Raw genomic sequence first — 27,262 nt, forward strand, 5'->3', positions numbered from 1 at the left:
TGTGTGTGTGTGTGTGTGTGTGTGTGTGTGTGTGTGTGTGTGTGTGTCCCCTGGGAGTTCATGAAAAAGATCATCAGTTTTTGAACAGCATGTCTGAATACAGCATGAGAAAACTGGCAACCCAGGATATACAGTAATAAGTGATTAGTATGGTCAATGTATACAATAAACTTACAAATGGAAAAGAAGTAAAACTCAGTGGCTTAACAAAAAAGTGGCCAAAGAGCACAGATGAGCAATTTCACAATACAAAATTGAAATAGAAATGACTGATATGGGGCGAGTGGATTTCAAATATAAAAATATGGGGGGATTTCAAATAGTAAAGAAAAATGCAGTTTCAAGATGAAAAGTCACTATACACATGTCCAGATGGAAAACCAAGTTAAAGGACGAAAAAACGGTGAATCTATCCAATGAGGAAAATGCCTTAGGAAAATTCCTCCCGCCTGAACCTGAAACCACGAAATAAGAAAACACAGCAATACCTGGGTCACTAAGTGGTGTCTCTTTCAGAGTACTGACTTGCCTGTATGCAGCTGGTTTAAAAGAGTCAGTTATTGTTCAAAGCTTTGTTAGAACTCATCGTAGACGTCTTCTGAGCCTGAGGCACATTCTTTGGAATATGATGGTAAATCTCAAATGACAGATTTGTCTTGTGGAAAGAACCACAATTAATTTAAAGCCAAGTCTGGTTAGACTATTTGTGATCAGGGAAAACTTTTCTCATAAATCTGCTCTGGAGGCAATGACAACAAGAGGCATTTGAGAACTCCGTGGCAGCTCGCGGAAATAAATATTTTCAGCCTCGAGTGAGAAGGATCCTATTTGGCAAGGTATCTCTCACCTGTCCTGGGTCAATGTCTCCCAACTGGTCTAGCCAGTCTTCTTTTTGTTAAGCCTCTGATAATTTAAAATATAAACTTGATCATGTCATTCTTGTTCCTGGTCATCTTCAAATAAAAACACAAACTCATAAAAATGACCCTAAAGGCTTATTCAGTTAGCTCCCTTTTTCTCCAGCTTCAGTCCAGTCTTATCAGAGTCTTTATCCATCTCATTCCCTCCAGTCTCCTTTTAACCAATGAACAGCTCCTTGGTCTACAGATCTCAGCCCCAAAGATCAAGGTCAAGAAGGTCAAGCTCTCCTTCCCAGCAAGCCTATTCTACCCTCTTGCCCAGGGTCACTCTTATCCACAGGCCATGTTTCCAAGGTACCACTCCATCCTCTTCCTTGTACACAGTTCTGGTGTTTTTATGTGGTTATCTGATTCACGTCTATCTCCTCATCGAGATTAGAAGCCTGCAGGAAGGCAAACACCCAGGTTGTTTTTACATGGTTACATTTCATAAAGCCCAATATATGGCACATTCTTGATAAGTAACTGGAAGATGAGAAATGCTGCCTGATACAGTTGTGAGGAAGATATACTGGAAGATGGTTGCAATAATTCCCTTATCCCTTTGCGAATCTGCTCTCTCACCAGGAGGTGAGTCTGTTTCCCTCCCCTTGAAGGTATACTGGCCTCGGTGACTTGGTTTTCCTGCAGAATGAGGCAGCAGTGACCCTGGGCCAGGTATGGGTCTTGTGTTTCAGAAGCAGTTTCTGAAGCAGCCTGGCAGTTTCTGCCCCGATTCTCTTGGAGAGAAGTGCCACACTGCAGGAGAGCTGGCTTCAACTACTGGGGGAAGAGTGGCCACCAAGTCTAACATCCCAACAGCCCAATAACCTAGACCTTGACTCATAACTGCCCTACAGTCGCAAGCCATAGCAGGATTGTTGACTTAAGTTTCCAAGTTTTGAGATGATTTGTGGTACAGCAAGGGGCTTCCCCCATGGCTCAGCTGGTAAAGAACCTGCCTGCCAATGTAGGAGATGCAAGAGATGTGGGTTCAATCCCTGGGTCAAGAAGATCCCCTGGAGAAGGAAATGATAATCCTTGGAGAAGAAAATAGTGACTCACTCCAGTATTCTTGCCTGGGAAATCCCATGGACAGAGGAGCCTGGGGGCCACAGTCTATGAGGTCACAAAGAGTTGGACACGACTTCACACACACACCTACCTATGTGATGCAGCTAGAGTAACTGAAAAACTGGTCTCTTATCTTAAAGTCAAAGTGGTTCTTAGATTCTCTCCACACCATAATCTCTCAGAAGTCAGCCTTTTCCATAAGAATCAGGGGCCTGTTCTTTTGTACCTGCAGCAAAGAAATGTAATTTCTAACTGGCCTGGGCATCCACAAGCATCATTCTATGTCTTTATGTGCACTCACCCCTTTTTCTTGCTACTTTTCACATATCACCATCTGAAACTTGCTATGTATTGAATTGTGCAGATTTTCAGCTCCACTAGGGCAAGGATTTGTCTTTATCTCCAGGGATTCTCTAGCTACCGGGCACATAGGAGATGCTCAATGAAATTTTGCTGAATGAATAAATGACTATGCCTCACTGCTTCCACCTGGTAATCATCTTGCCTGCATTGCCTTCTCCTGGACACTGCATCTTAAAACATTCTCCCTCCTTACCATGTGCTGTCTTTTTAAAAAAACATCTATAAACTTTTTTAAAAATTATTTTTTAATTGGCCATACCATGTGGCATGTGAGATCTTAGTTCCCTGACCAGAGATCAAACCCACAGACTCTACAGTGGAAGCATGGCATCTTAACCAGTGGACTGCCAGGAAAGTTGCTGTGCTGTCTTTTTTTATTTTAAAATAATTCTCAAATAGTAATGTCCATCTGAACCACAGCTCAGCCCAGTGCTCTCTCCTTTCATTCAGAGATGATGGCAATGGCTCAGTGCAATAATAATACTTATTTTGAATGTAAATCAGATGTGTCCAGAGTTCTGATGCATATAACCAAGTGTTCAGTAAATGCTTCCCACCTCCCCCCAATCCCCTTGTTTCTGACGCTTTCTTTTGCCCAGACCTCCAAAGGTATCCACTCTTCATGGCAACATCCCACATCAACATATGTCAGTAATGATCCATGAAATGTAGGAATTCAGATAAAATTAACATTTATTGCCATTTGCTCTGTGCTAGGTGCTATACTAGGCAGCTGACCCATATAACATCCCATATTTTATGAAAAAAGAAAGCCTAGGTTGAAATCTCAGGTCAATACTTTCTCCATCCAGCACACTGCCTTTGGTACCAGTCGGCTCTAGACAAAAGAATGTAACAGGCAAAGATGAAACACACACTCCAGGTCCCAAGGTTCCTTGAGGCACAGTTTATACCCTTCCTTCTTTCATATGTTGAAGGCTGCTGCTGCTGCTAAGTCACTTCAGTCGTGTCCGACTCTGTGCGACCCCATAGATGGCAGCCCATCAGGCTCCCCTGTCCCTGGGATTCTCCAGGCAAGAACACTGGAGTGGGTTGCCATTTCCTTCTCCAATGCATGAAAGTGAAAAGTGAAAGTGAAGTCGCTCAGTTGTGTCCAACTCTTTGAGACCCCATGGACTGCAGTACCAGGCTCCTCCATCCATGGGATTTTCCAAGCAAGAGTACTGGAGTGGGGTGCCATCGCCTTCTCCAGTGTTGAAGTCTAACAGCTTCAAATTCTCTTTATTTAGCTTCTTGATCAAAACTTGTTTTCTAAGAACGTTCACTCTAGGACTTCACTGGTGGTTCAGTGGTTAAGAATCCACCTGCTAATGCAGGGGACATGGGTTTAATCCCTGTCCAGAAAGATCCCACATGCCTTGGAGCAACTGAGCTCTTGCTCTAGACCTGATGAGCTGCAGCTACTGAGACTGTATGCCCTAGAGCCCATGCTCCACAACAAGAGAAGCGAATGCAAAGGGAAGCCTGCTTACTGGAACTGGAGAAAGCCCCTGCACAGCAGAAAAGACCAAGCACAACCAAAAATAATAAAAATAAATAAGCAAAAATAAACTTTAAAAAATTCACTCTAAGGTATAAATGACTGATCATTACGTCAAGTGTGATCTCCCTCCCCTGAAGGGGTTCTCGGTTTCAGGAAAATATTTAGGATATGGGAAGATGACAAGGCTAGCAAGACTTAGACTTGAAGGCAGAAAAGTCAGATTTCTACCTGTAATCAGGCTATTCAGCCCACCAACCAACCCAGCCCTGGTGGGGAAGAACTGGGGAGAGAGTGAAGTATGGAGTCCATGGGGAGACAGAGCCTTCTTACAAATCCAGAGGGGCCTTCACAATGAGATGGGAGGTTCCCCCTCACCTGATTATCCTGGTCTGGTTCCTGCACAGGTGGGTGCTTCATCCCTCAGCTTTGCACAGTACACCCACCCCTGCTCTGGTTTCAGTTTCCAAACCCTCTGTCCTCTGGCAGCTGAGGGCAAACCCATAAGCTCTCTTCCCAAGAGACTACTTGTCCTACTTAAGAGCTCATGTCCCTTGGGTATAATAACATAATGGCATATTTATTCTTCTCTCCACATTTTGCATGAAAAATGTACTTAAGATCGTTACTAAAAACAAACAACATCTCACTGATGGCTCACGAGATATAGTGCAGTCTTCAAGTCCCTGCTTAGTTAACTGCGATACGTCTAGATGCTTCTGTAGTGATTTCCAGACATCGTTCACTATTCTATTCCTTAGCATTTGTAATATCACTTTGAGGACCAATCTCATAGATTTGTGACCATTGTTTTCAATTTGTCTCCTTAACTAGACTGTGAGACCCTTGAGGGCAGGGTCTGTGCTTTGGTCAACTTTTTGTTCTAACACAGTGCCTGGCACTTATTATACAGCCAGTCACTCTGGGAAGAAACAATGTCTTACTTGTTTGGTGTCAAAAAGAAACTGTGGATCATAGATTTGGTAGGCTTGGTGATCTTGTGCCCATTTTCACTTCAACATTACCAGCTTCCCAAGACAGCAGATCCACAAGAGAAGCTCTGATAAGACCAGAGTCTCCTTTTCCCTAGATGGACTCAAGAGCCAATCTATCACGCTCATCTTGGATAGCTAAGCCACCACTGGAAGTCTCAAACTCCCAGTCACCCATCCTTATCTGAGCTGTTCCCACCATCTGGCTCTGTATGACCCCTAATCCAATCTAGGAGCCTCAGGAGATGTGGTTCGATCCCTGGGTCGAGAAGGTCCCCTGAAAGAGGAAATGTCAACTCACTCCAGTATTCTTTTCTGGATAATCCCATGGACAGAGGATACGAATGGGCCACAGTCTACAGGGTCACAAAGAGTCAGACTGAGTGAGCACACAAACAGCAAAATCTGACCTATGTTCCTTCACAGTCTCCCCTTCTTTACTTCGGCCCCTAGATATAATCAGTCATCAGCAACATTCCTTATCATTCCCAACCTCTTAGCTGTGAGAGACCAGCATTCAGCCTTCTTGATTGGTCTTCCCTTAAATATATGACCTTAAGTCTCAAACATGTCCTCAGGACCTCCTGGTAACTCTAGAAAATTTCCATAATCTATTTACTCTCTCACCTCAAAGACTGATTGTTCACATTTTCTTTTACTCCTCAAACTACCATCACTTCCTATTCCTTCCTCCCTCTTAGTTGATGATCTTAATTATTTTTTTCTTTCCAACTCAATTTATATTCCCTATTTTCAATAAATTGATACCACAGGACATTTTCATAAACACTTAGATATTTGGTTCATTCCTTTTTAATGATGAGCAGAATTATACAGAAGGGAACCCAAAGAAAGAGAAATTAAGCTGATGTATACTTTCATCTGACTACAATTTGCTCCTGATGTATAAAGCCAGGCTGAAGCCATCAGCATTATCTACATCTAAAATTTAACTCTCACAATGATGCTTTTGGTTTAGTGGGAACATTTGTTTTTTAAAAATGAATGTTTTCTATTCTCTTAGTCATTCTGAAATTAAAATCAGCTTAGTTTTATTTATTTATTTTTTCTTTTTTTTTTTATATGATGATAAAGGGGTCAATTTATTAAGAAGATAAGTGAAAGTGAAAGTGAAGTCGTGTCCGACTCTGCGACCCCATGAACGGTAGCCTACAAGGCTCCACCGTCCACGGGATTTTCCAGGCAAGAATACTGGAGTGGGCTGCCATTTCCTTCTCCACAGCTTAGTTTTAAAAATACATAAATTTCATCAAATTTTGAGATGACCATGAGTGTTATTTCATGGAGAACATGCATGTATTTGGAAGTGATCTTGACCTTTCCCTTCCTTACCTACTGCCTCTGTGCTCACACACTCTGGCTTCCCCATCATTTTCAAACCCTCTTGAGTCCTCCCTTGCCTGTACCATCAGGATCTCTCTAGGCCATCATTTCCATCAGAAAATAAACATGATATCCTATCTCCCACCTTTGAAAATTTCCCTAGATCCTTGTAGCTACACTGCCTTTCCCTGTCCCACAGGCTAGTAAAACCCTTTCACATCACCTTTCATTCTCTTAAAAAAGTGCACAATCAGGCTTTCGTCTCCATCACTCCACTGAAACTACTGTCCTCAGAGAAAGTGTTAGTTGCTCAGTTGTGTCCAACTCTTTGCGACCCAATGGACTATAGCCTGCCAGGCTCCTCTGTCCATGGGATTCTCCAGGCAAGAATACTGGAGTGGGTTGCCATTTCCTTCAGGACTTCCTCATATCACCAAAGACCTCTACAAGGCCAAGTCCAGTGTGGATTCCCAGTCCTCCTCTGACTTGGTCTAGCAACTGCATGTGACAGCTGATGTCTCCTGCCTTCATCAGTTTCCAGGACATCACCTTCTTCTACCTCCCTGGCCACTCCTTCTCAGTTTCTTTTGCTGATCATTTCTCTTCCTTTTCCTGACCCTCAAATATCAGGGTCCAAGGCTCAGTCTTCATCTCTCTTTTCTCTCCACACTTTCTCACTTGCATATCCTTCCATTTCTGTGGACATATGTTGATGTGTCCCAAGTTTATATCATAAACTTGGATAAACATAAACAGCTTCCCCTCTTAGCTCCAAATACATGTATGTAACTGCCTACTTGACATACCTACTTGTGCATCTAATAGACACTTCTCAGCATGGACTGTATAAAATAAGCACTTGTGCTTCACATTCCTGCCAGCCCCTTACCACTCCATGATTCTTTAGTTTCTCCAATCTCAGGAAATACTACTATTTACCCAGTTGTTAGGGCCTAAAACCCAAAAGTTATCTCTACTCCTCTCTTTTTTTCATATGCTATGTCCAAATTTAATGTTGGCTTAAAGCTCAACATTCAGAAAACTAAGATCATGGCATCTGGTCCCGTCACTTCATGGCAAATAGATGGGGAAACACTGGAAACAGTGGCTGACTCTATTTTTTTTAGCTCCAAAATCACTGCAGATGGTGACTGCAGCCACGAAATTAAAAGACGATTACTCCTTGGAAAGAAAGTTATGACCAACCTAGACAACATATTAAAAAGCAGAGACATTACTTTGTCAACAAAGATCCGTCTAGTCAAGACTATGGTTTTTCCAGTGGTCATGTATGGATGTGAGAGTTGGACTGTAAAGAAAGCTGAGTGCCGAAGAATTGATGCTTTTAAACTGTGGTGTTGGAGAAGACTCTTGAGAGTCCCTTGGACTGCAAGGAGATCCAACCAGTCCATCCTAAAGGAGATCAGTCCTGGGTGTTCAGTGGAAGGACTGATGTTGAAGCTGAAACTCCAATACTTTGGCCACCTGATGCGAAGAGCTGATTCATTTGAAAAGACCCGGATGCTGGGAAAGATTGAGGGCAGGAGGAGAAGGGGATGACAGAGGATGAGATGGTTGAATGGCATCACTGACTCAATGGACATGAGTTTCGGGGTTGGTGATGGACAGGGAGGCCTGGCGTGCTGCAGTTCATGGGGTTAAAAAGAGTCGGACATGACTGACCAACTGAACTGAACTGGGATCACTTTGAACCATGCCCACCTGTTTTACCTGAGTACAGGGCTTCCCCACTTTTCCCTTCTTGATGTCTCCAACAGTCTCCTAAGTGGTTTCCCTGTTTCAACTCTTATCTGGGAAACAGCCCTCACTCCTCCCAGCAGCCAGAACCATTCTTTAAAAATATAAGACCAGTCACTCATGTGCTAAAGCCTCTCTGATTGGATGACTTCCCATCACAATTAGAATAATACGCAAATTCGACTTTGGCCTAAAAGACAGGTCAGGTTCCTTGCCAGCTCTGCACTGGCTATTGCCTCTGCCCAGAAAACTCTCCCTCCTAGAATTTGCAAAGCTTGCTCCTCACTTCAGTCAGGTCTTTGCTCAAATATCACCTCTTCAGAGAGGACTTTCCATGCCATTCACCACACTGTCATCCCAGTCTCTATCTTATTATCCTGTTTACTTTTAAAATAGTGCTTGTTAATCCTTGACTTTTAAAGGTATATTTGTTTGTTTTTGTCTATTTCCCCCCAAAGATTGCAAACATCTCAGTGCAAGGACTTTTCTGCCTTGTTCACCCTAAGTGTCTAGAACAAGTGCTTAATAAATACAATAATTGACAGGTGAACAGATGCATAACTAAATGTGCAAACTTCAAGAGGAAGGGATGGGATGCAGATGATAGGTAAGGAGGCAGTGGCTCAGGTAAAGAAGGTTGTATAAATACAATCAAAGCTGTGATGTCGTTCTAGAAGCAGAGAATGCAATAATGATGAAAGGCCAGGGAATGGACTTGGAAGGGCCTCTCAAGCAGCCGTGTTGGGTAGAAATTTCTGCAATGATCGAAATACTCTATATCTCTGCTGTAAAAGGCAGTAGCCCCTGGCCACATGTGGCTGCCGAACACTTGAAATGGTCCAGTGGGACTAAGCAACTGAATACTAATTTTCTTTAATTTTAACTTACATTCAATAGACACATGGGGCTAGTGGTTATGATAGTAGACAGCAAAGCTTTAGAACTTGAAGAATTCCTTCCCCTGACTTGTGATTTTGGAATAATAACATATACCTCACTTAGTTATTGAGAGGACTAATGATATCAAATTGTTAATGTCTGAAACATAGTTAGCCCTCAAAAAATAATAGCTGCAATGACCACTCAGTGTTGCCAATAAAAGGACTTTCAGTACATGCCATGTAAATTGACCCTAAAGTACAGACATCTATGACTTTTTATTGTAATTTTTTGTTTGCTTGAGCTAGTGGATAACCAATGTGTGTGGGTCTACATTTGAGCTCACAAACTAAAAATAGTAAACAACCATTCTAGGTTGTCAGGAAGGCCTTCCGGAGGTAAATAATGAATCCAAGTGCATCAGCTTGCTGACACTTATAATGAATTAATTAGTTTTGACAACAGCTCATTCAGCATTTGTGAAAATTGGATCTGTAACATTACTGTTTGGGTTAATACTTAGCATTAAAATAAAGGGGAATGTATTTACTTATTGGAAACAGTATATTGAATTCTTTAAAGGTTAAACTGTTTTGGAGATATATTTTTTCTTGCCAGTAGCTCGTTATAGTTTCTTCCACACAGAATCCAGAAAACAAAATGAACACAGATATAGAACATAAGCAGACCATTTTCACTAACCCTTAGGAATAATCTAATCTAATAATCAAATTGCACAAGTTTGTTCAGGATAAGCATCGTGCTTATTTTTAGGCCAAGAGAATTTGCAGTCCACAGCAGCAGAGATGAAAGTGACATTCCATTGCCCCTGCCTAAGTGCCTGGTGGAGGAGACTCAGAGACTTGAAATCCAAGGATGGATGTTTTTAAGTTAAACACAGGCTTAAAAGCATTAGCAGAAGTTAATGTTCTTATTAAGAAGACCAATTAATCTGCATCAGTGGCAAACCGCTTTGCAGTAGTCGAAAAAGTGCCCTAGGACTGAATATAAGTGAGACTGGAGCAGAAAGGGAATGAAATTCTACTTTTCTATAGGGAAGTCTTTCCTAACTGCCCTCCTAGCTTTGCCGTTTGAAATGCAGATCCTTTCTCGTCCACCCATGACTGTGAGTCTAGGATAGCAGAAGGGGAAGAGCTGATGATGTAAAGACTTACCAATGGGCATCACTAAGAAAAAAGGCAGCCAGCAGAGGACGAAGCAGCCGACCACGATGCCCAGCGTTTTGGCCGCTTTCTTCTCGCGCGAAAATTTGAGCAGTCTCACGGAGAAGTGCGTCTTGTTCTTGGCGCTGGTCACCCCGCTGCCTCCTACCGGGGCGTTTTTGCGATGGATGCGGAGCGTCACCTGCTCCGAGTCTGACTTGTCGGTCTTGAGGCCCGACTTGAGGCCCCGGCTCTCCCTCTTGGCCACCACGTAGACCCGGCAGTACATGACCAGGATGATGGTCAGCGGCACGTAGAAGGACCCCAGAGCCGAGAAGAGCACGTAGCCCGGCTCCTCGTTGATCTGGCAGATGGTCTCGTCCTCCGGGGCCGGCTGCCTCCAGCCGAAGAGGGGCCCGATGGAGATGACCAAAGAGAGCGCCCAGACGCAGAGCAGGGCCATGAGGCCCCTCTTCTGAGTGACGATGGTGGGGTAGCGCAGAGGATAGCTCACGCCGATGTAGCGGTCGATGGAGATGATACAGAGTCCCATGATGGAAGCCGTGCAGCACAGGACGTCCACCGCCGCCCAGACATTGCAGAAGACCCTGCCGAAGGCCCAGTAGCCCAAGATCTCGAAGATAGCGGAGAAGGGCAGCACCGTGGAAGTGAGGAGAAGGTCGGCCACGGCCAGGTTGACGATGTAGTAGTGTGTGACCGAGTGCAGGTGCCGGTGGCAGGCCACGGAAAGGATCACGAGGATGTTCCCCAGCACCCCGAAAAGGATGAGGCCCCCCAAGATCACCCCGAGCAGAATGGCCTTGGAAATGTTCACCGGTGGCGGCGGGTGGGTGCAGTTGGAGCTGTCGGAGGCATTTCCGGAGAGAAACACCATGGTCCCAGCCCCCCGGGGCCGGGGCCAGCGCAGTCCGGCTCTTGAGGGCCACCCCTCGGCGGGCGCGGAGAAGGGGAGCGAGGGAGCGGGGAGTCAAAAGCTCTCGGCTCCCAGGAGCCTCGTCTGCTGGAGTTGTCTGGGGGTAAGAGAGAACGTGCAGGGAGGAAGTAACCCCGGCCAGCCCGGGAAACCCTCAGTAGGCCACGCAAAGGGGTAGGGCTTTAAAGGCGACATGGCCAGGGGCGCGCGGAGCTGCCAGCCGACCCTCTCCACCAGTAGCGCTGGCCCGGGGCCCCGGCTCCCTCCCTATCCGAGCCTTAGCGCGGAACTCAGGGAGACGCGACGCAAAATGCAATCCCAGAATTATGGGAGTCCCCTTTCCTGCACTGTCCGCTCCGTCCGAGTGAGAAGTTTGAGCATTCTGCACATAATTGGAATTCAAAACTTCAGTCTCCCCCCAACAAACCACAAGCAAGTACTGGTCTGCCGTCGACTCTCAAAGGCGGGGACCGTTGGCATCTGGGCGCCTCTCCCCACCCGCAGTTACACTCGGTGTGGCTGCATTCATGACAGATCGCGCAGGCCAAGGGGAAACGCGGATGTGAAATGTTCACCAAGAGCGAGATGGCTGCGGAGCGTAGTTTGCCAGCGTTGTCCTGAAAGAGCGCAAAGAAATGCGGTGTAAGCCAGCCGCCTCGGGGAGCGAGGCCGTGCTAGATGCGGGGTCTGACCCGGCCCGGAGCCCCGCCGACTCTGAGATCCCGAAGCGACCCGTCCTGCCGCAGCCCAGCGCGCAGGAGGGGACCGCGAGCTGTGCCCAGCCGCTGGGCACCTGCCCTGGCGCGCTCCTCCTCGCGGCCTCTGGCGGTGTTCAAGGACCGAGGCAAACACACCCCAAGCTCAAGCACGGCCGGAGTGAAATTAAAATCTGAAAATAAATTAATTTAAATCTAGCTTGAAATTAAAATCTAGCCCGAGTGGCGCGATTTGAGGCTGAAGGGTATGCCGCGCCGACCCAAGCTGATGGAAACCCGGAGGATCTACCCGGTGACCACTTGCACAGGTTGCTTCGCATTCACCTGGAGGGGGCGGCCTGGGAGAGGGAGTCGCTGAGACCCGGGGACCGCAGAGGCAGTGCCACGCGCACGCTCACGCCAGAGGAATTCACACTTGAGTGTGCGGAGCGCGCCGGTCTGTCGACCAGCCAAGCCGGCCTGAAAGCCAGGTCCAGAGCAAAGCCCTCGGGACACAACGAGGGCTGAATCCGACTCTAGGAAAGGTCCGAGAGTCCTTTCCGAGCCACAGGATCAGGGGTCCCGGAGGACTCGAGCCTCTAGCCACGCCCAGGAGGGCCCTGAGGGTTCCGGGGACGAGTGGGAGCAGGGAGCATCGCTAAGCCTAAGGGGCTTTGCTGGCGGCAGTCACTGCGGATTTTGTAGGCGTAAAAATCAAGTCCGCGAGCCGGCGGCCAGGGGACGCCTCGTATTTACCGAGCCGGGGGTCACCGTCTGCATAAGAAAGGTAGATTTCCATAGCTGCGAGCAGACCACAGGGACTCCGGTGGGAATGCGGGGGAGTGGGGACCCACCTTGCGGCTGGGCCCCGAGGCGGGATTCCCTCAGCAAAGGCTTCTGTGAAAATCCCAAGTTCTAGAGCTCACAGGTGATAACAGAACGCAAGCAACTGCAGAAACCCGTTTCCCCTTACCCGCGGAGCGATAAATACGCTGTTAAAAACACACTTGTTAACTAGGAGATAAGTTCCCAGAATACAAGAGGGAAACGCGGTGGGGTGGGGAAGGGGGGTGAAAGACGGAGCAGGAGCTTGGGGAAAGTGGGAATAGGGTCTCGCTTGAAGGCCCCGGGAGGTTTGCCCTCACCCGCCCGGCCCTGCAGCGCACTCACCTGGAGCGCGGATGCAGAGCCACTGGTGCGCGCGCGCCGCGAGAAGTGGAGCGGCCCGCGGTCCCCCGAGCAACTCCGCTGCCTCCTCCCTGAGGGGAGAGGGGACAGTCTCTCCCACCAAACAGTTCCCGGTCGTTTTGCACCCTCTGACTCACCCCTCTACCAGAGACGTCTTTAAGATCCTGGCTCACAGACGCTTTACCTGGAGATTTTAACAATAAAGAAACCAGAAAAAGAAAAAAAAAAATACAGTCAAGCAATAACTCCACCTTCGCCCTTTTAATATTCAGCTCCCCTACATCAGCAAAGACTGGCAAGGAACTTTGCGGCTCTCGCTGACGTAACACAGTCAGTAGCCCCGGCTAGTACCGTAATTTCCTGCTGTTACCGTATTACTCGGCGGTAATAGGCCCTACGCGCCCACTAGATTTTTTGTTTTGTTTCTTAATTTTTGGCTTTTGCCTTTTACCTTGAGTGAATTAGGTTCTCGCTTTACTTTAAGAAAGTGTGTGAGAGGAGAGGAGGAAGCGGGGAGAAGGAATTTTTTTATTTGTAGTAAATAACTTCTTTACATGATCCTGATTTTAAAAATAAAGAAAAATAGACATTTGCCAGACAAGTATTACAGTGAGTATGATGTGTTCAAAGAAATGCCCAGTAGATTTACTTTTGAACAGCTTGATTCAATTAACGCTTGGACTAGGTTCTGTTAAAATCGAAAAGAAGTGTATTGTTATGACAAATATGCAGGTGAATTATATTATTTGCAGATGTTTTAAGAAGAATGTAAAATCAGATAACTTTCAATAAATCTGATTGTAATAAAATTATAATTCCAGAAGAATAAAGTGAGCATATCTAAGCCTTTTGAAATATGATTTACTTCTCATTTCTGCAGACAAATGGATTAAGAAAGCATGTTGGTTCCACTGCAGTTTCTTACACAGCTTAGTGTTTTTAAAGTGCTATTATTTCCAGTTTCCATAAGAAAATATATCCTTTAAAAGAGTGCTGTTGTCTAGTCACTAAGTGATGTCTCTTTTGTCATTCCATGGACTGTAGCCTGACAGGCTATTCTGTCCATAGGATTTCCCAGGCAAGAGTGCCGAAGTGGGTTGCTATTTCCTCCTCCAAAGGATCTTCCTGACTCAGGAATCAAATCCATGTCTCTTGTGTCCCCTCTATTGGCAGGGAGATTCTTTACCACTGGTGTCACCTGGGATGTATGCCCCCCTCCACCGCCCCCCCCGCCTCCCCCCCACAAAAGAGTATTACTTCTCTTTAATTTTCTTAATGAATGAATAATTAGAGTTCGAATAGTTGACATTGCCAGTCTTATTTACTTTTTTTTTTTTGGATAAATCCGATGTGCTTTTTACCTTACAGTTGAATAAAGTTATCTGTGTTTTGGAATATGGGGGAAATGCCAGAATTTTCTCCATTCTTGATTCCCATCTCCTAAGTCCTCTCCTTTCATTTTTATTGATTCAGGCAAAACACTCTGTTTGTAAAATATAATAGGTTCTGTTAAATAGTAACAGAGAGGTAAGCACTTGAATTCCCTCCCCTTAACAGAAGTTTATTATTACCTTTTTCAAGAGAAATGTTTGGAAGGCTTTTATCATAGCAATATACCTCAAAATATCTCATAGAAATGCCCTCAGGAAGATCAGGGGAGGAGGAAGCAGGGAGAAGGGACTTTTTTGCTTCATCCAAGACCTAGTGTATAGATGACCTCTTTCTTAAGAACAATGCCATTCTACCCCCACATCTATAGGAGTGGTCCCGACACATCTGGAGAAGTAAATGGCAACCCCCTCCAGTATTCTTGCCTGGAGAATCCCATGGACAGAGGAGCCTGGCAGACTAAAAGTCCATGAGGTCGCAGAGTTGGACACAACTTAGAGGCTGAACAACAACAAACAACAATTGACACTTACCATGTTTAATTAGACTTTAATACTATTTGATTAATTTTTTGACTTGACTTTAATATTATTTTAAAAATAAATACACAAACAGCTTTTTTATCCATAAACTGAGTTCTGTGTTGAAGGAGAAGCAGACGTGAGAGGAGACAGGAAATCTGGGTTTGCCTTATCCTTAAGTCACTTGCTCTCTGAGATGTAGTCCCCTGGGTTGGAGAGGCTGTATCAGTTCCCTGAGACTCCTACATCTTATCATCCAATATGTATACAAGGTCTGTTCTTCAGAAATCCCACCCACCAGAGGACTATATTACTGTTTAGTTTCTTATCCATTAACTTTTTAGCATGAATGTAAGCTTTCTGGTAAGATCTGTTCCATGGTAGATAAGGAAATAGTGTAATCAAGAAGAGCAAGTAAAAATTGCTCAACTCTCTGGGGTCAAAATGTACAAAGACTTTGAAACTCTCCATCTCCCATCCCTAACTAACAAGCATAATCACAATCCCAGCCCACTCAACAGAGAAACCTGAGCCAGCTCTTTATTTTCAGCTTGGCCCCGGGATGGTGCCAGGTAGCTCTTTCAAATCTGCTTCTAAACCTGTGAACATCAACATTTGCTAAACTAACTCTCAGAACCAATCTTTCCGTAGCTAATCACAGACTGGCTAATAGGAAACTATTCATCTCCTTAAAGAATGGTTGACATGGATGCCTCAGAAGATGTTCAGTGAGATCCATGAGAAGGGGCAGTGAGGTCAGAGTAGGCTGTGAAGTGGTAAAGGTCTGTTCCTGCCCTCCTGTGAGACCAGGATGAAACTCACTTTCACTTTTTCACTCTGGAGACAAGAAAGATTGAAAAACAGATCAGGGAGAACTGCTATTTGCTTACAGGAAATCTGTAAGTACAGGAATATCAGGACATTGCAATAGTGCATTTGGCTGCCTCAAGCATCAATAATGTGCAGCATATCCAGGAAAAAAAAAATCTCCTCACAAATCTTCACATGTGCTGTGGGCTGAAGCCTTCATTCCTATGCAACAGTGGTACACAGTGCACGATGCCTTCTGCTTTTCTTTTCCTTTCAGAACTTCCACAGGAATTCCTCTCATTGGTAGATTATAACCCCAAATATGGCTGGCAGAGATTCTTCCATCCACTGGAATGCAGAGAGGAACATAGAGAAGGGAAAATAATTCTAAGTGACTGATGGGTAATTTGGTATAATGTCCACTGGTATTTTTATAGTGGGGTTTCCCCTTTTTGTCTTATTGGTTTGTAAGTACTCTTTACATATTATGGCAGACATGAAAATGTGCCATCAAGTTCTCCTGATGCATAACTGACTGACAGTCCCACATTTTGTCCTTCTGAATCCATCCCTGTGCTTATGCTATACTTCCTATGGGCTACTCCCAACCAATGGCTAAGCATGGAAGAGGTTCTACTGCAAGCCTGTTACTATAAGACCTGGGATTTCCTGAATGGGGGACTTTGTTTCATGTGCTCCTCATTGGCTGGCCAAAACTTTCTTCTAACTGTGCAACAGTCTGATATATTTCTTTCCCAGTACTTCTTCCTTCCTCTCTTCTTCACAGGATTCTGATTTAGATCATAGTTTGAAGGCTCTCTTTCTCCAACTTTCCCTTTTTCCTTCATAAGAATTTCCCCCTTATATCTTTTGTATGATTAATCATGTCTCTGTGTCTGTTTCAGTTCAGTTCAGTTCAGTCGCTTAGTCGTGTCCGACTCTTTGTGACCCCATGAATTGCAGCACGCCAGGCCTCCCTGTCCATCACCAACTCCTGGAGTTTACCCAAACTCAAGTCCATCTAGTCAGTGATGCCATCCAACCATCTCATCCTCTGTCGTCCCCTTCTCCTCCTGCCCCCAATCCCTCCCAGCATCAGTGTCTTTTACAATGAGTCAACTCTTCGCATGAGGTGGCCAAAGCATTGGAGTTTCAGCTTCAGCATCAGTCCTCCCAGTGAATACCCAGGACTGACCTCCTTTAGGATGGACTCGTTGGATCTCCTTGCAGTCCAAGGGACTCTCAAGAGTCTTCTCCAACGCCACAGTTCAAAAGCATCAATTCTTCGGTGCTCAGCTTTCTTCACAGTCCAACATTTCTGCTTTATGGACTATGCCAAAGCCTTTGACTGTGTGGATCACAACAAAATGTGGAAAATTGAGATGGGAAATACCAGACCACCTGACCTGCCTCTTGAGAAATCTGTATGCAGGTCAGGAAGCAACAGTTAGAACTGGACATGGAGCAACAGACTGGTTCCAAATAGGAAAAGGAGTACGCCAAGGCTGTATATTGTCACCCTGCTTATTTAACTTTTATGCAGTGTACATCATGAGAAACGCTGGGCTGGATAAAGGACAAGCTGGAATCAAGATTGCTGGGAGAAATATCAATAACCTCAGATATGCAGATGACAGCATCCTTATGGCAGAAAGTGAAGAGGAACTAAAATGCCTCTTGATGAAAGTTAAAGAGGAGAGTGAAAAAGTTGGCTTAAAGTTCAAACATTCAGAAAACGAAGATCATGGCATCTGGTCCCATCACTTCATGGGAAATAGATGGGGAAACAGTGGAAACAGTGTCAGACCTTATTTTTTTGGGCTCCAAAATCACTGCAGATGGTGATTGCAGCCATGAAATTAAAAGACCCTTACTCCTTGGAAGGAAAGTTATGACTAACCTAGACAGCATATTCAAAAGCAGAGACATTACTTTGCCAACAAAGGTTCGTCTAGTCAAGGCTATGCTTTTTCCAGTGGTCATGTATGGATATGAGAGTTGGACTGTGAAGAAAGCTGAGCACCGAAGAACTGATGCTTTTGAACTGTGGTGTCTGTTTACTGGGGTACAAAATTGACATATATATCAAGGATGTCAGCCCTTTGTAATATATGTTGTCATTTCTTCCAGTCACAGATAGTTAAAGGAAAACACCTCATGAATTTATATATACATATGAATTCTTAAATAAAACATAAAGAATAGAATTTTTGAAAAAAATTGACAAATTTCCATCAATATTCAATACTTTGCAGTTTGATAAAAGATACAAAAGGGCAAGATTAAAGTATAACTTTAATTGGGAGCAAATATTGTAAAATGTGTAACACACTAAAATTATTTTCTGGAGTATATATGTTCTACTGTCTAACCTTTGTCGTTTCTGAAAAGTCAGACAAATTTATATTATTTTGTCACTGTAGATAATATATAGTTTTTGTTTTCCAGCTGATTCACATTGGTCAGCTGATGAAAATGTGACCAGAGGCTTGAAGGAACCTAACCCTGAATTTCCCAGAAACGGTTCCATACTCACTAACTCAGTGTTTGCAGTGACTGTATAGAACATAACTACCATGAATGTGAATAAACTGTGTATGTCTGTCTGGGTATGTCTGTACACACACACATACACAGTGTGCATATGCACATGTATATATAGATAATCCAGAATTTATAATTGTTATATGCAGGATTGCTATGACAAAATACTCCACTATTTCCAGAAGTTAGAAATGTCATTTGAATTTTAATGAGTTCATTGATTTTCAACAGAAATCTTACCAGAATTTTAGTTGTAATTGCAAGAGTTAGATTGTAGAGAATTAACATATTTATAATAGTTCTATTTCTCCTCTTACTCAAAATATATTTTTTAATAATTGAAAAAAATTTTTTTCATAAACATCTGGCCTGACTTTGGTTAGTAATTTTTAGATAACTTATATTTCTTGTTCTTATTATAAATAGTGTCTTTTCCTTATTTGATTTGACTTCCAATAGTTAGGATGATGTTTGTATATCTTTTGCTAATAATTTGTTAAATTGGTTCCCATCTATTTCTAATTTGCTAAGTGGCTTTTAAAAATTCTTCTCACTTTTAAGGTTTTATGATTTTTCATTTTTAATTTATTAATATGGTGAATTACATAGATTGATTTTTATATTGAATATTTTTCTGCTCTTAATTTATGAGTACTACTTAGTCCTAATATAATATTTTCTTTTATATACTTTAAATTCCATTTTTTGGTAATTTATTCATAATTTTTCCTAGTGCTATTTACCAGTAAGATTGGATTATGATTTTCTTTTCTAATATTTTATCTATTCTGCTTTGAAATTATAATTGTACTCACCAAAAAAATGATATCTGGCTCTCCCTCTTTTTCTGTTCTCTGGGACAGTATAAATAAATTAGGAAATCTGTTATTTGAAGATTTTGCAAATTCAAGTACATTTTTATTTCACATTTACTATTGAAAGATAGTTTTATTGGTGATAAAATTCTAAGTTAACATTGATTTTTCTCTTTAGTATTTAGAAGATTAATTCTTTTATGCTATTACTCATTTTTTGCTGCTGATAATTTTGCTATCAGTCTAACTGGCATTTGTGTGTAATCTTTTATCTCCCTAGTAGTTTTTATTTTTACCTTTTATGTTCTGCATTTTCATAAAAATGTAAATTTGTTTCCATTCTGTTGAGTACTATGGTGTCTTTTCAGAGTGATTATTTCTGAACAATTTCCATCTGTTATTCTTCATTTAAACTTTAAAAATTGAAACAAAACACAGGTTCAGAAAAGTGCACCAACTGTAAATGTGCAACTTGATGGATTATCACAATCACCGAGATTCTGAACAAGAGCACTTCCAATTCCTCACAGTCTCTTTCATCGGTAATTACATTCTTTCCTAAAGGTAATCACTATCTCAATGTCTAACTTTATACTTATGTTTATTTTTGAATTTTATTTAAATCATACAATATATATTCAATCATGTCTAGCTTCTTTAGTTCAGGATTACATTTATGGGATTCAATCATGCTTTTCATATATATCATATGGATCATTTATTGATGCTGCTTTATATTAATAGTATTTAAGTGTATAAACAAGCTAATATTTTATTATCTTTTCTTTTTTATTTAAATTTATTTATTTTAATTGGAGGCTAATTACTTTACAATATTGTATTGGTTTTGCCATACATCAACATGAATCTGCCACAGGTGTTCAACTATTACCAATAATCTTGCAATGAACTTCATGTGAAGATTTTTGGTGCACATGGCCAGAATTTCCATTGGATATATTTCCTAGAAATGGAATTACTGGATCTTAGGGCAAAGTATAAATTAAAGGTGTTCTACTTTAGTATATATTGATGCATACTTTTGCAAAGTAGTTGTACTAGTTACATTCCTATCAGAGGTACAAGCATGTCTATTGTCAGTCTTCTTAATTTTAACCATCTTGGTGTGTATGTAGAAATAGCTTATTGTGGCTTTAGTTTGCATTTTTCCTGATTACTAATGAATTTGAGAAACTTTTTATATATTTATTGGTTGACTATCTTTTTTGTGCAGTGTTCAGGTCTGTTTTTGAAATTCCTATTGAGTTATCTGATATTGTTTTCTTATTAGTTTTCTTTAAAATAAAATTTTCATGTACACCCGTGGTGGATTCATGTCAATGTATGGCAAAACCAATACAGAATTGTAAAGTAAAATTAAAAAAATAAATAAATAAAATAAAATTTTCATTGAGGGATAAAATGTGAAGAAAAAAAACAACCAATAAAATCATTACTGTACAGCTAGCTAGAATACTCACAAAGGAAACATCCTGACTAAGAAATCTATCCTTACCAGAATCCCAGGAGGACCTTTCATGCTCACTCCTAATTATTACCATCCCTTTCCTTCCCAAAATTAACAACTATACTGGCTTCTAAGATCAGAGGTTAATTTTGCCTATTTTTTACATTTATGTGATTGGAGTCCATCTCTTTCCTTCCCAAAATTAACAACTACACTGGCTTCTAAGACCAGAGGTTAATTTTGCCTATTTTTTACATTTATATGATTGGAGTCCCAATTATTACCATCTCTTTCCTTCCCCAAATTAACAACTATACTGGCTTCTAAGACCAGAGGTTAATTTTGCCTATTTTTTACATTTATATGATTGGAGTCCCATATATATATATTTGTATTTAGTATCAATCGTACATTATGAGAGTCACCTTATTATTGCATATAGCATTAGTTTATTTCTTCTCAAGCTTCTAGACTAGTGCTTTCCAATAAACCTCTGCAACAATGGAAATTTCCATAATGGAAAAGAGTACTAAAAAATAAGAATGTATGTGTGTATAATTGATTCACTTTGCTGTGCAGCGTTAATTAACACAACAGAGTAAATCAACCATACTTTAATAGAAACATTGTCTCGTTTATATGTGGCACTATTTGGTCACCCTATGCCTATTAGAAGCTTCCCCTGCAAAAGACAGAATTGACCATAACATAGCAATTAAATTGCCACTTGATGAAAAGAAATACCTCTAAGTCACTGAGAAATAGTTGGTGACATTTATGAAATCAGGAGGAGAAGATTTATGAGAAGGCTGATAAATGTTGGAAGTGTGGTTTGAATATGATGAAGTTGATGTTGCTAGTGAGCTTTGTGGCAGAATACAGTTCTTCAGAGTATGGTGGTTAACAGCAGTGATTAAAACACTGAACGTTATTATCATGAGCTGGGTTCCAAATTCCTTACAGAGATATTAGCAGAAAAGAAAAGTTCCTGCTTCATGGACCTTATAATCTAACAGGAATAAGTGTTTTAGGCAACTATTTATGAGTGATTTTGTTGTCTGGAGGATGGAGCTGAGGAGACAGTTGGGTCAATCAAAAAATGTTGGCAAATGCTCATGTTTTCAAGGTGGGACATGGAAGAGGAGCTAGAAATTAATAAAGAGCTGGGAGAATAAAATACCAAAAGTTTGAGGCTTTTTTTCTTTAAGTGTCTTCTAGAGTCAAATACAAAGAATTGAAAAGAAAGATGGAAGCATTAGAGATAATTTGTATACACATTTTGTAAATGGACACACTATTTGCTATCACTATTTATGACAGTTTGTTGATGTTCTTATATAACTTTTGTTGGGGGAGAAATACCTTAAGAGGCACATGGGTAGAACATAAATTCACTTTTTGTTTTGTTTGTTGCCAAATTTGGTAACATTTACTAGCTGTTCAATTCCTCAATGTATTAGACAAGGTAGCACTGTGGTTGCAATCAGCCAACACCATTTACTTAAATCTGTCTTTTCTCCTTATATATTATATCCTTATATATTTCTTCATATATAATATGTCTATTTGTCTCCTTATATATTATATAATATACTATATTAATTTGTAGCAAAATTTTGAATTTCTCTTTTTCTAAAGAAACAGATCCTTGCTGATTTTAACTTCTGGAGGATAGCATTTTTGGCATTTGAAAACAAATCTCTGCAAATAGTTTTTAGAAAAATATTTTGTTTTTCTTTTGTGGTTTTTCTCCTTTGAATGTGGAAGGTTTAAAAAGCCACAGCTTCTTTTCCATACAAGTAACTTCCCACATAAACAAAATAATAGCTTCTAAGAAAAGTTTGAAGCTTTCTAATAATTTATGATTCAAACCAAATACTTCTTTGGGACTTTTCCCACACTCTATCATTGGGGCTGTATATATACAAACTAAACCATAATGTCATCAGACTGATTCTATTTCCTAAGAGTTCAATAACATCGAGTAATAATAGCTAAATTTTAAATAGAGTTTATAGTTTACAAAGAACTTTGACATATGTTTTGTCACTGGGGAATCTGAACAGCCAAATATAAGATACTCATTTATTGCCCATATTTTTAAGATGATGTAACTGCAATTTAAGAAGTCAAATGAGCTGACCCAATCACACAATGTCTTAGCAATAGAAACCTAGGTTTTCAGAACCTAAATCCTTAACATATTTTAATAAGAAAAGGTCCACAAAAAATAAATTTACTGTTGGTTTGGAGGTATCATCAAAGTAAAAGAGCATCCATTTGACCTTTTGCAAGGATTGGTGAACTTGACCCATGACCTACATCTTGTTCCTGCACTGATTTTTTGTAGGTGCCCTCCTGCTAAGAATGTTTTTGTATTTTTAAGGTTTGTAAAAACAAGCGAAGCAGAGAAAAAATTGCAACTGTTATGTGACCTGCAAAGCCTAAACTATTTATTTGGTCCTTTACAACAAACTGTGCTGATCCCTATTTTATGGTATGGTTGGTATTCGACATGCCCGGAGGCTCCTGCTTTTCTGTCAAATGTTTCTCTAGGTTTAAGAGTTTGGGAGGATTTTTTGTAAATGGATGTTGAATTTTGTCAAAGGCTTTCTCTCCATCTAATGAGATAATCATATGGCTTTTATTTTTCAATTTTAATGAAATTTTCAATACATCTCAAAAATATACAAGCAACCCCTGCAGCTCAATTCCAGAAAAATAAATGACTCAGTCAAAAAATGGGCCAAAGACCTAAACAAACATTTCTCCAAAGAAGACATACAGATGGCTAACAAACACATGAAAAGATGCTCAACATCACTCATTATCAGAGAAATGCAAATCAAAACCACAATGAGGTACCATCTCACATCGGTCAGAATGGCTGCTATCAAAAAGTCTACAAGCAATAAATGCTGGAGAGAGTGTGGAAAAAAGGGAACCCTGTTACACTGTTGGTGGGAATGCAAACTCGTACAGCCACTATGGAGAACAGTGTGGAGATTCCTTAAAAAACTGGAAATAGAACTGCCATACGACCCAGAAATCCCACTGCTGGGCATACACACCAAGGAAACCAGAATTGAAAGAGACATGTGTACCCCAATGTTCATCGCAACACTGTTTATAATAGCGAGGACATGGAAGCGACCTAGATGTCCATCAGCAGATGAATGGATAAGGAAGTTGTGGTACATATACACAATGGAATATTACTCAGCCATTAAAAAGAATACATTTGAATCAGTTCTAATGAGGTGGATGAAACTGGAGCCTATTATATAGAGTGAAGTAAGTCAGAAAGAAAAACGCCAATACAGTATACTAACACATATATATGGAATTTAGAAAGATGGTAATGATAACCCTGTATGCGAGATAGCAAAAGAGACACAGATGTATAGAATAGTCTTTTGGACTCTGTGGGAGAGGGCGAGGGTGGGATGATTTGGGAGAATGGCTTTGAAACATGTATATCATATGTGAAATGAATTGCCAGTCCAGGTTCGATGCATAATACAGGATGCTTGGGGCTGGTGCACTGGGATGACCCAGAGGGATGGTATGGGGAGGGAGGAGGGAGGGGGGTTCAGGATGAGGAACATGTGTACATCCATGGCGAATTCATGTTGATGTATGGCAAAACCAATACAATATTGTAAAGTAATTGGCCTCCAATTAAAATAAATAAATTTATATTAAAAAAATAGAATTTGGGAGAAGGATAGTCTTGAGTATTTTCAGGGCCCTCTGGCCTGTACTCCCTAGAAAGTCTCTAGAAATGGACCTGTGTAACTTCCTTGGCTAAGGAACTAGACCCCAGCAGAATAGGGGCTGGCTTTTCCCTAGGCTTTTGCCTCAATGACAGGTTGGCTGTGTGCTTTTGGGTGAGGATAGGAGCAATTTTGGAGTCATTCTTTATTTCTGAATATCCAATAATGTTCTGAAACGTCTGGCTTAGAACTCTACATGATGGTGGTAGCTTAAGGAGCATTTTAAAATAATGAACATAAAAACAGGTCATTTTCTCATTTTCGTATTCTTATCCTGAGCAATTGTGTGAAAGAATGCAGGGGGAATCGGGGAGCTGAAAAAGTTTCCTTCTATTTGAAATATATTTTTTAACATTTTTATTGGCGTACAACTGATTTACAATGTTGTGTTCAGCAAAGTGAATCAGTTATACATACACACATATATACTCTTAAGAATTTTTTAGTTTTTTAAAAATTACTTTTCATGGAGTATTGTTTTGCAATGTTGTGTTAGTTTCTGCTGTACAGTCAAGTGAATCAGCTTTATGTATACATATATCCCCTCTTTTTTGGATATTCTTTCCATTTAGGTCACCATTGAGCACTGGGTAGAGTTCCCCATGCAATACAGTAGGTTCTCATTAGTTATCTGTTTTATATGAGGTATCAATAGTGTATATGTGTCAATCGCAATCTCCTAATTACTCCCACCCCTCTTTGCCCCTTGTTCTGACTCATGCAACTAAGTTTTCAGTTCAGTTCAGTTCAATTGTGTCCAAATGTTTTTGACCCCATGGACTGCAGTACCCCAGGCTTCCCTGTCCATCACAAACTCCAGGACCTTGCTCAAACTCATGTCCATTGAGTCAGTAATGCCATCCAACCATGTCATCCTCTGTCTTCCCCTTCTCCTCCTGCTTTCAATCTTTCCCAGCATCGGGGTCTCTTCCAATGAGTCAGTTCTTCTCATAAGGTGGCCAAAGTATTGGAGTTTCAGTTTCAGCATCAGTCCTTCCAATGAATATTCAGGACTGATTTCCTTTAAGATTGACTGGTTTGATTTCCTTGCAGTGCAAGGGACTCTCAAAAGTCTTCTTCAACACCACAGTTCAAAAGCATCAATTCTTTGGTGCTCAGCTTTCTTTATAGTCCAAATCTCACATCCATACATGACCACTGGAAAAAGCATAGATTTACCTAGATAGACTTTTGTCAGCAAAGTAGTGCCTCTGTCTTTTAATATGCTGTCTAGATTGGTCATAGCTTTTCTTTCAAGGAGCAAACATCTTTTAATTTCAAGGTTGCAATCACCATCTGCAGTGATTTTGGAGCCCAAGAAAAATAAGTGTTATCTCCTGCCATTACAGACTGCCTCTGCTTTTTCACTTCCCCATTTTGTTCACTCCTTTTCAGATGGCACATCTTCTACTTTATTTATCCTGGAGCAAAAGAATCACCAATACCAACCCAACCCATTGCAATTTGTTTTCCCTCTGTACTCAGAGATTCCAGAAGGAGCATTTGCTTCCCTTTAAACTGGATGTTGCTGACTGATGCTTACAGAATTACTCTCTCATGCTCTAGAGCTTCTTTGGCTATCAGGGCATTTTGAGTTGTCCCAGGCTTCCAGATGAATTATGAGAAATTGGCAGAGGAAGCAGTGGTCTCAAAACCAGAGAAGCAAAAAGTGTTGATGCCAGGCCAAGCTTAAATGGAAATAGTCATTCTCCTTTCAGGCCAATGAAAACTTCGGTTTATGCGAAGGCATCTCGAGGAGGGCTCCCTTGACTTTGAAAGTGAAAGTGCTAATCACTCAGTCATGTCTGACTGTGACGCCATGCACTGTAGCCCACCAGGCTCTTCTGTCCATCTCCAGGTAAGAATTCTCCAGGTAAAAATACTGGAATGGGTTGCCACCCCCTTCTCTAGGGGATCTTCCTGACCCAGGGATTGAACCTGGATCTCCTGCAATGTAGGCAGATTCTTTACCATCTGAGTTTGTGAGAAAATCCTAGTTTGTGAGAAAGCTCATCCCACGCTGTGCTGCAAACGGCTTGGACTATGGGGAGACACAGCGATGGCCACTGACGGATGGACCATGACTTCAAGGGTGGGGGCATCTGGAAGACAATATTCTTTGAAGAGGAAGAGATTCAGAGGTGCTAAGTGAAAAATCTTTGCTTTTAGATTATATCAACGCAAGTCAATTGGTCCCAACTCATTTTTATGGTAGGCTGTCAGTGTAAGGCAAGGCTTGTCTATTACATACTTTCAAGGTGAGTACAGGAAAAGGATGAACTGCCACCACCAAAAGCCATTAAGGAAAGCGGCTGTCTTCTGAGGACTTTCTTTGAGCTAATATTTGTGGGGTTCAGTAAGAACCATAGATGCCTTTCCTGGGATTTTTCAGTCTCCCTGGTCCCTGAAACCTACCTAGCTACCCAAATATGCAGCTCAATCCAAAGAAGATAAACACCCCCAGAGTCAGAAAATCACTGAAAAACTGGAGCAAAGCACTTCATAACTCTTTGCCTTTATAGGAACAGATGTTATAGATGTTTTTGGATCTTTTTGTTTTTCAGGTTAACACTTGCTCAAGCGCCCACCTGCTGTACTGGAAGGAAGTCAGATAAATCTGACTTCTTGCTTCACTCCAAATTTTCCAAAACTCCAACAGCTTTCTTAAGGGAGGACCCTGGTGTCCATTCTGTTGCTCACACTGTTGTCCACTCAGTGGAATGAGTGGATGAAAGCCTGGGGTCTGTGACCAGACTTCGTGGGTTTGAATGCCCAGGAAGTTTATTTACTAGCTTTATGATCTTGGATAAGTTGTTTAACCTCTCTGTGCCTCTTTTTCCTTCTGTGGTGAAATGTACAGCAGTAACACATCTTCACCGAGTCATTGTGAGGATTAAATGAGCCAATTCATGAGTCTTAGTCTGTCTGGGTTGCTGTAACCAAACACCGTGGATGTGTGGTTGAAACAGACATTTATTTCTCACAGTTCTAGAGGGTGGGAAGTCCAAGATCAAAGTGCCAGCTGATTCAGTGTCTTGGAAGACCCCGCTCCTTGAGTTGCACACAGCCTCCTACTTGCTGTGTCATTACGTGGTGAAGAGATGGAGAGGCTCTGCTCTCTCTTCTTTTAAGGACACGAATCCCACCAC

General features: G+C 41.6%; 1 protein-coding gene across 2 annotated transcripts in view; it reads right to left on the reverse strand.

Moving 5' to 3' along the window:
• The window catches only part of ADRA1A (adrenoceptor alpha 1A), a 112,141-nt gene extending 101,015 nt beyond the window's left edge, over positions 1–11,126 (reverse strand). For both annotated transcript variants that reach the window (XM_040243461.1, XM_040243453.1), the window contains exon 1: positions 9,986–11,126. In XM_040243461.1, coding sequence (XP_040099395.1) covers positions 9,986–10,868 — 883 coding nt within the window. In that variant the 5' untranslated portion in view covers positions 10,869–11,126. The remainder of the gene's footprint in view (positions 1–9,985) is intronic.
• Positions 11,127–27,262: the final 16,136 nt, after the last annotated feature.

The sequence above is a fragment of the Oryx dammah genome, unplaced genomic scaffold, assembly GCF_014754425.2.
Source record: "Oryx dammah isolate SB20612 unplaced genomic scaffold, SCBI_Odam_1.1 HiC_scaffold_1, whole genome shotgun sequence".
NCBI lineage: Eukaryota > Metazoa > Chordata > Mammalia > Artiodactyla > Bovidae > Oryx > Oryx dammah.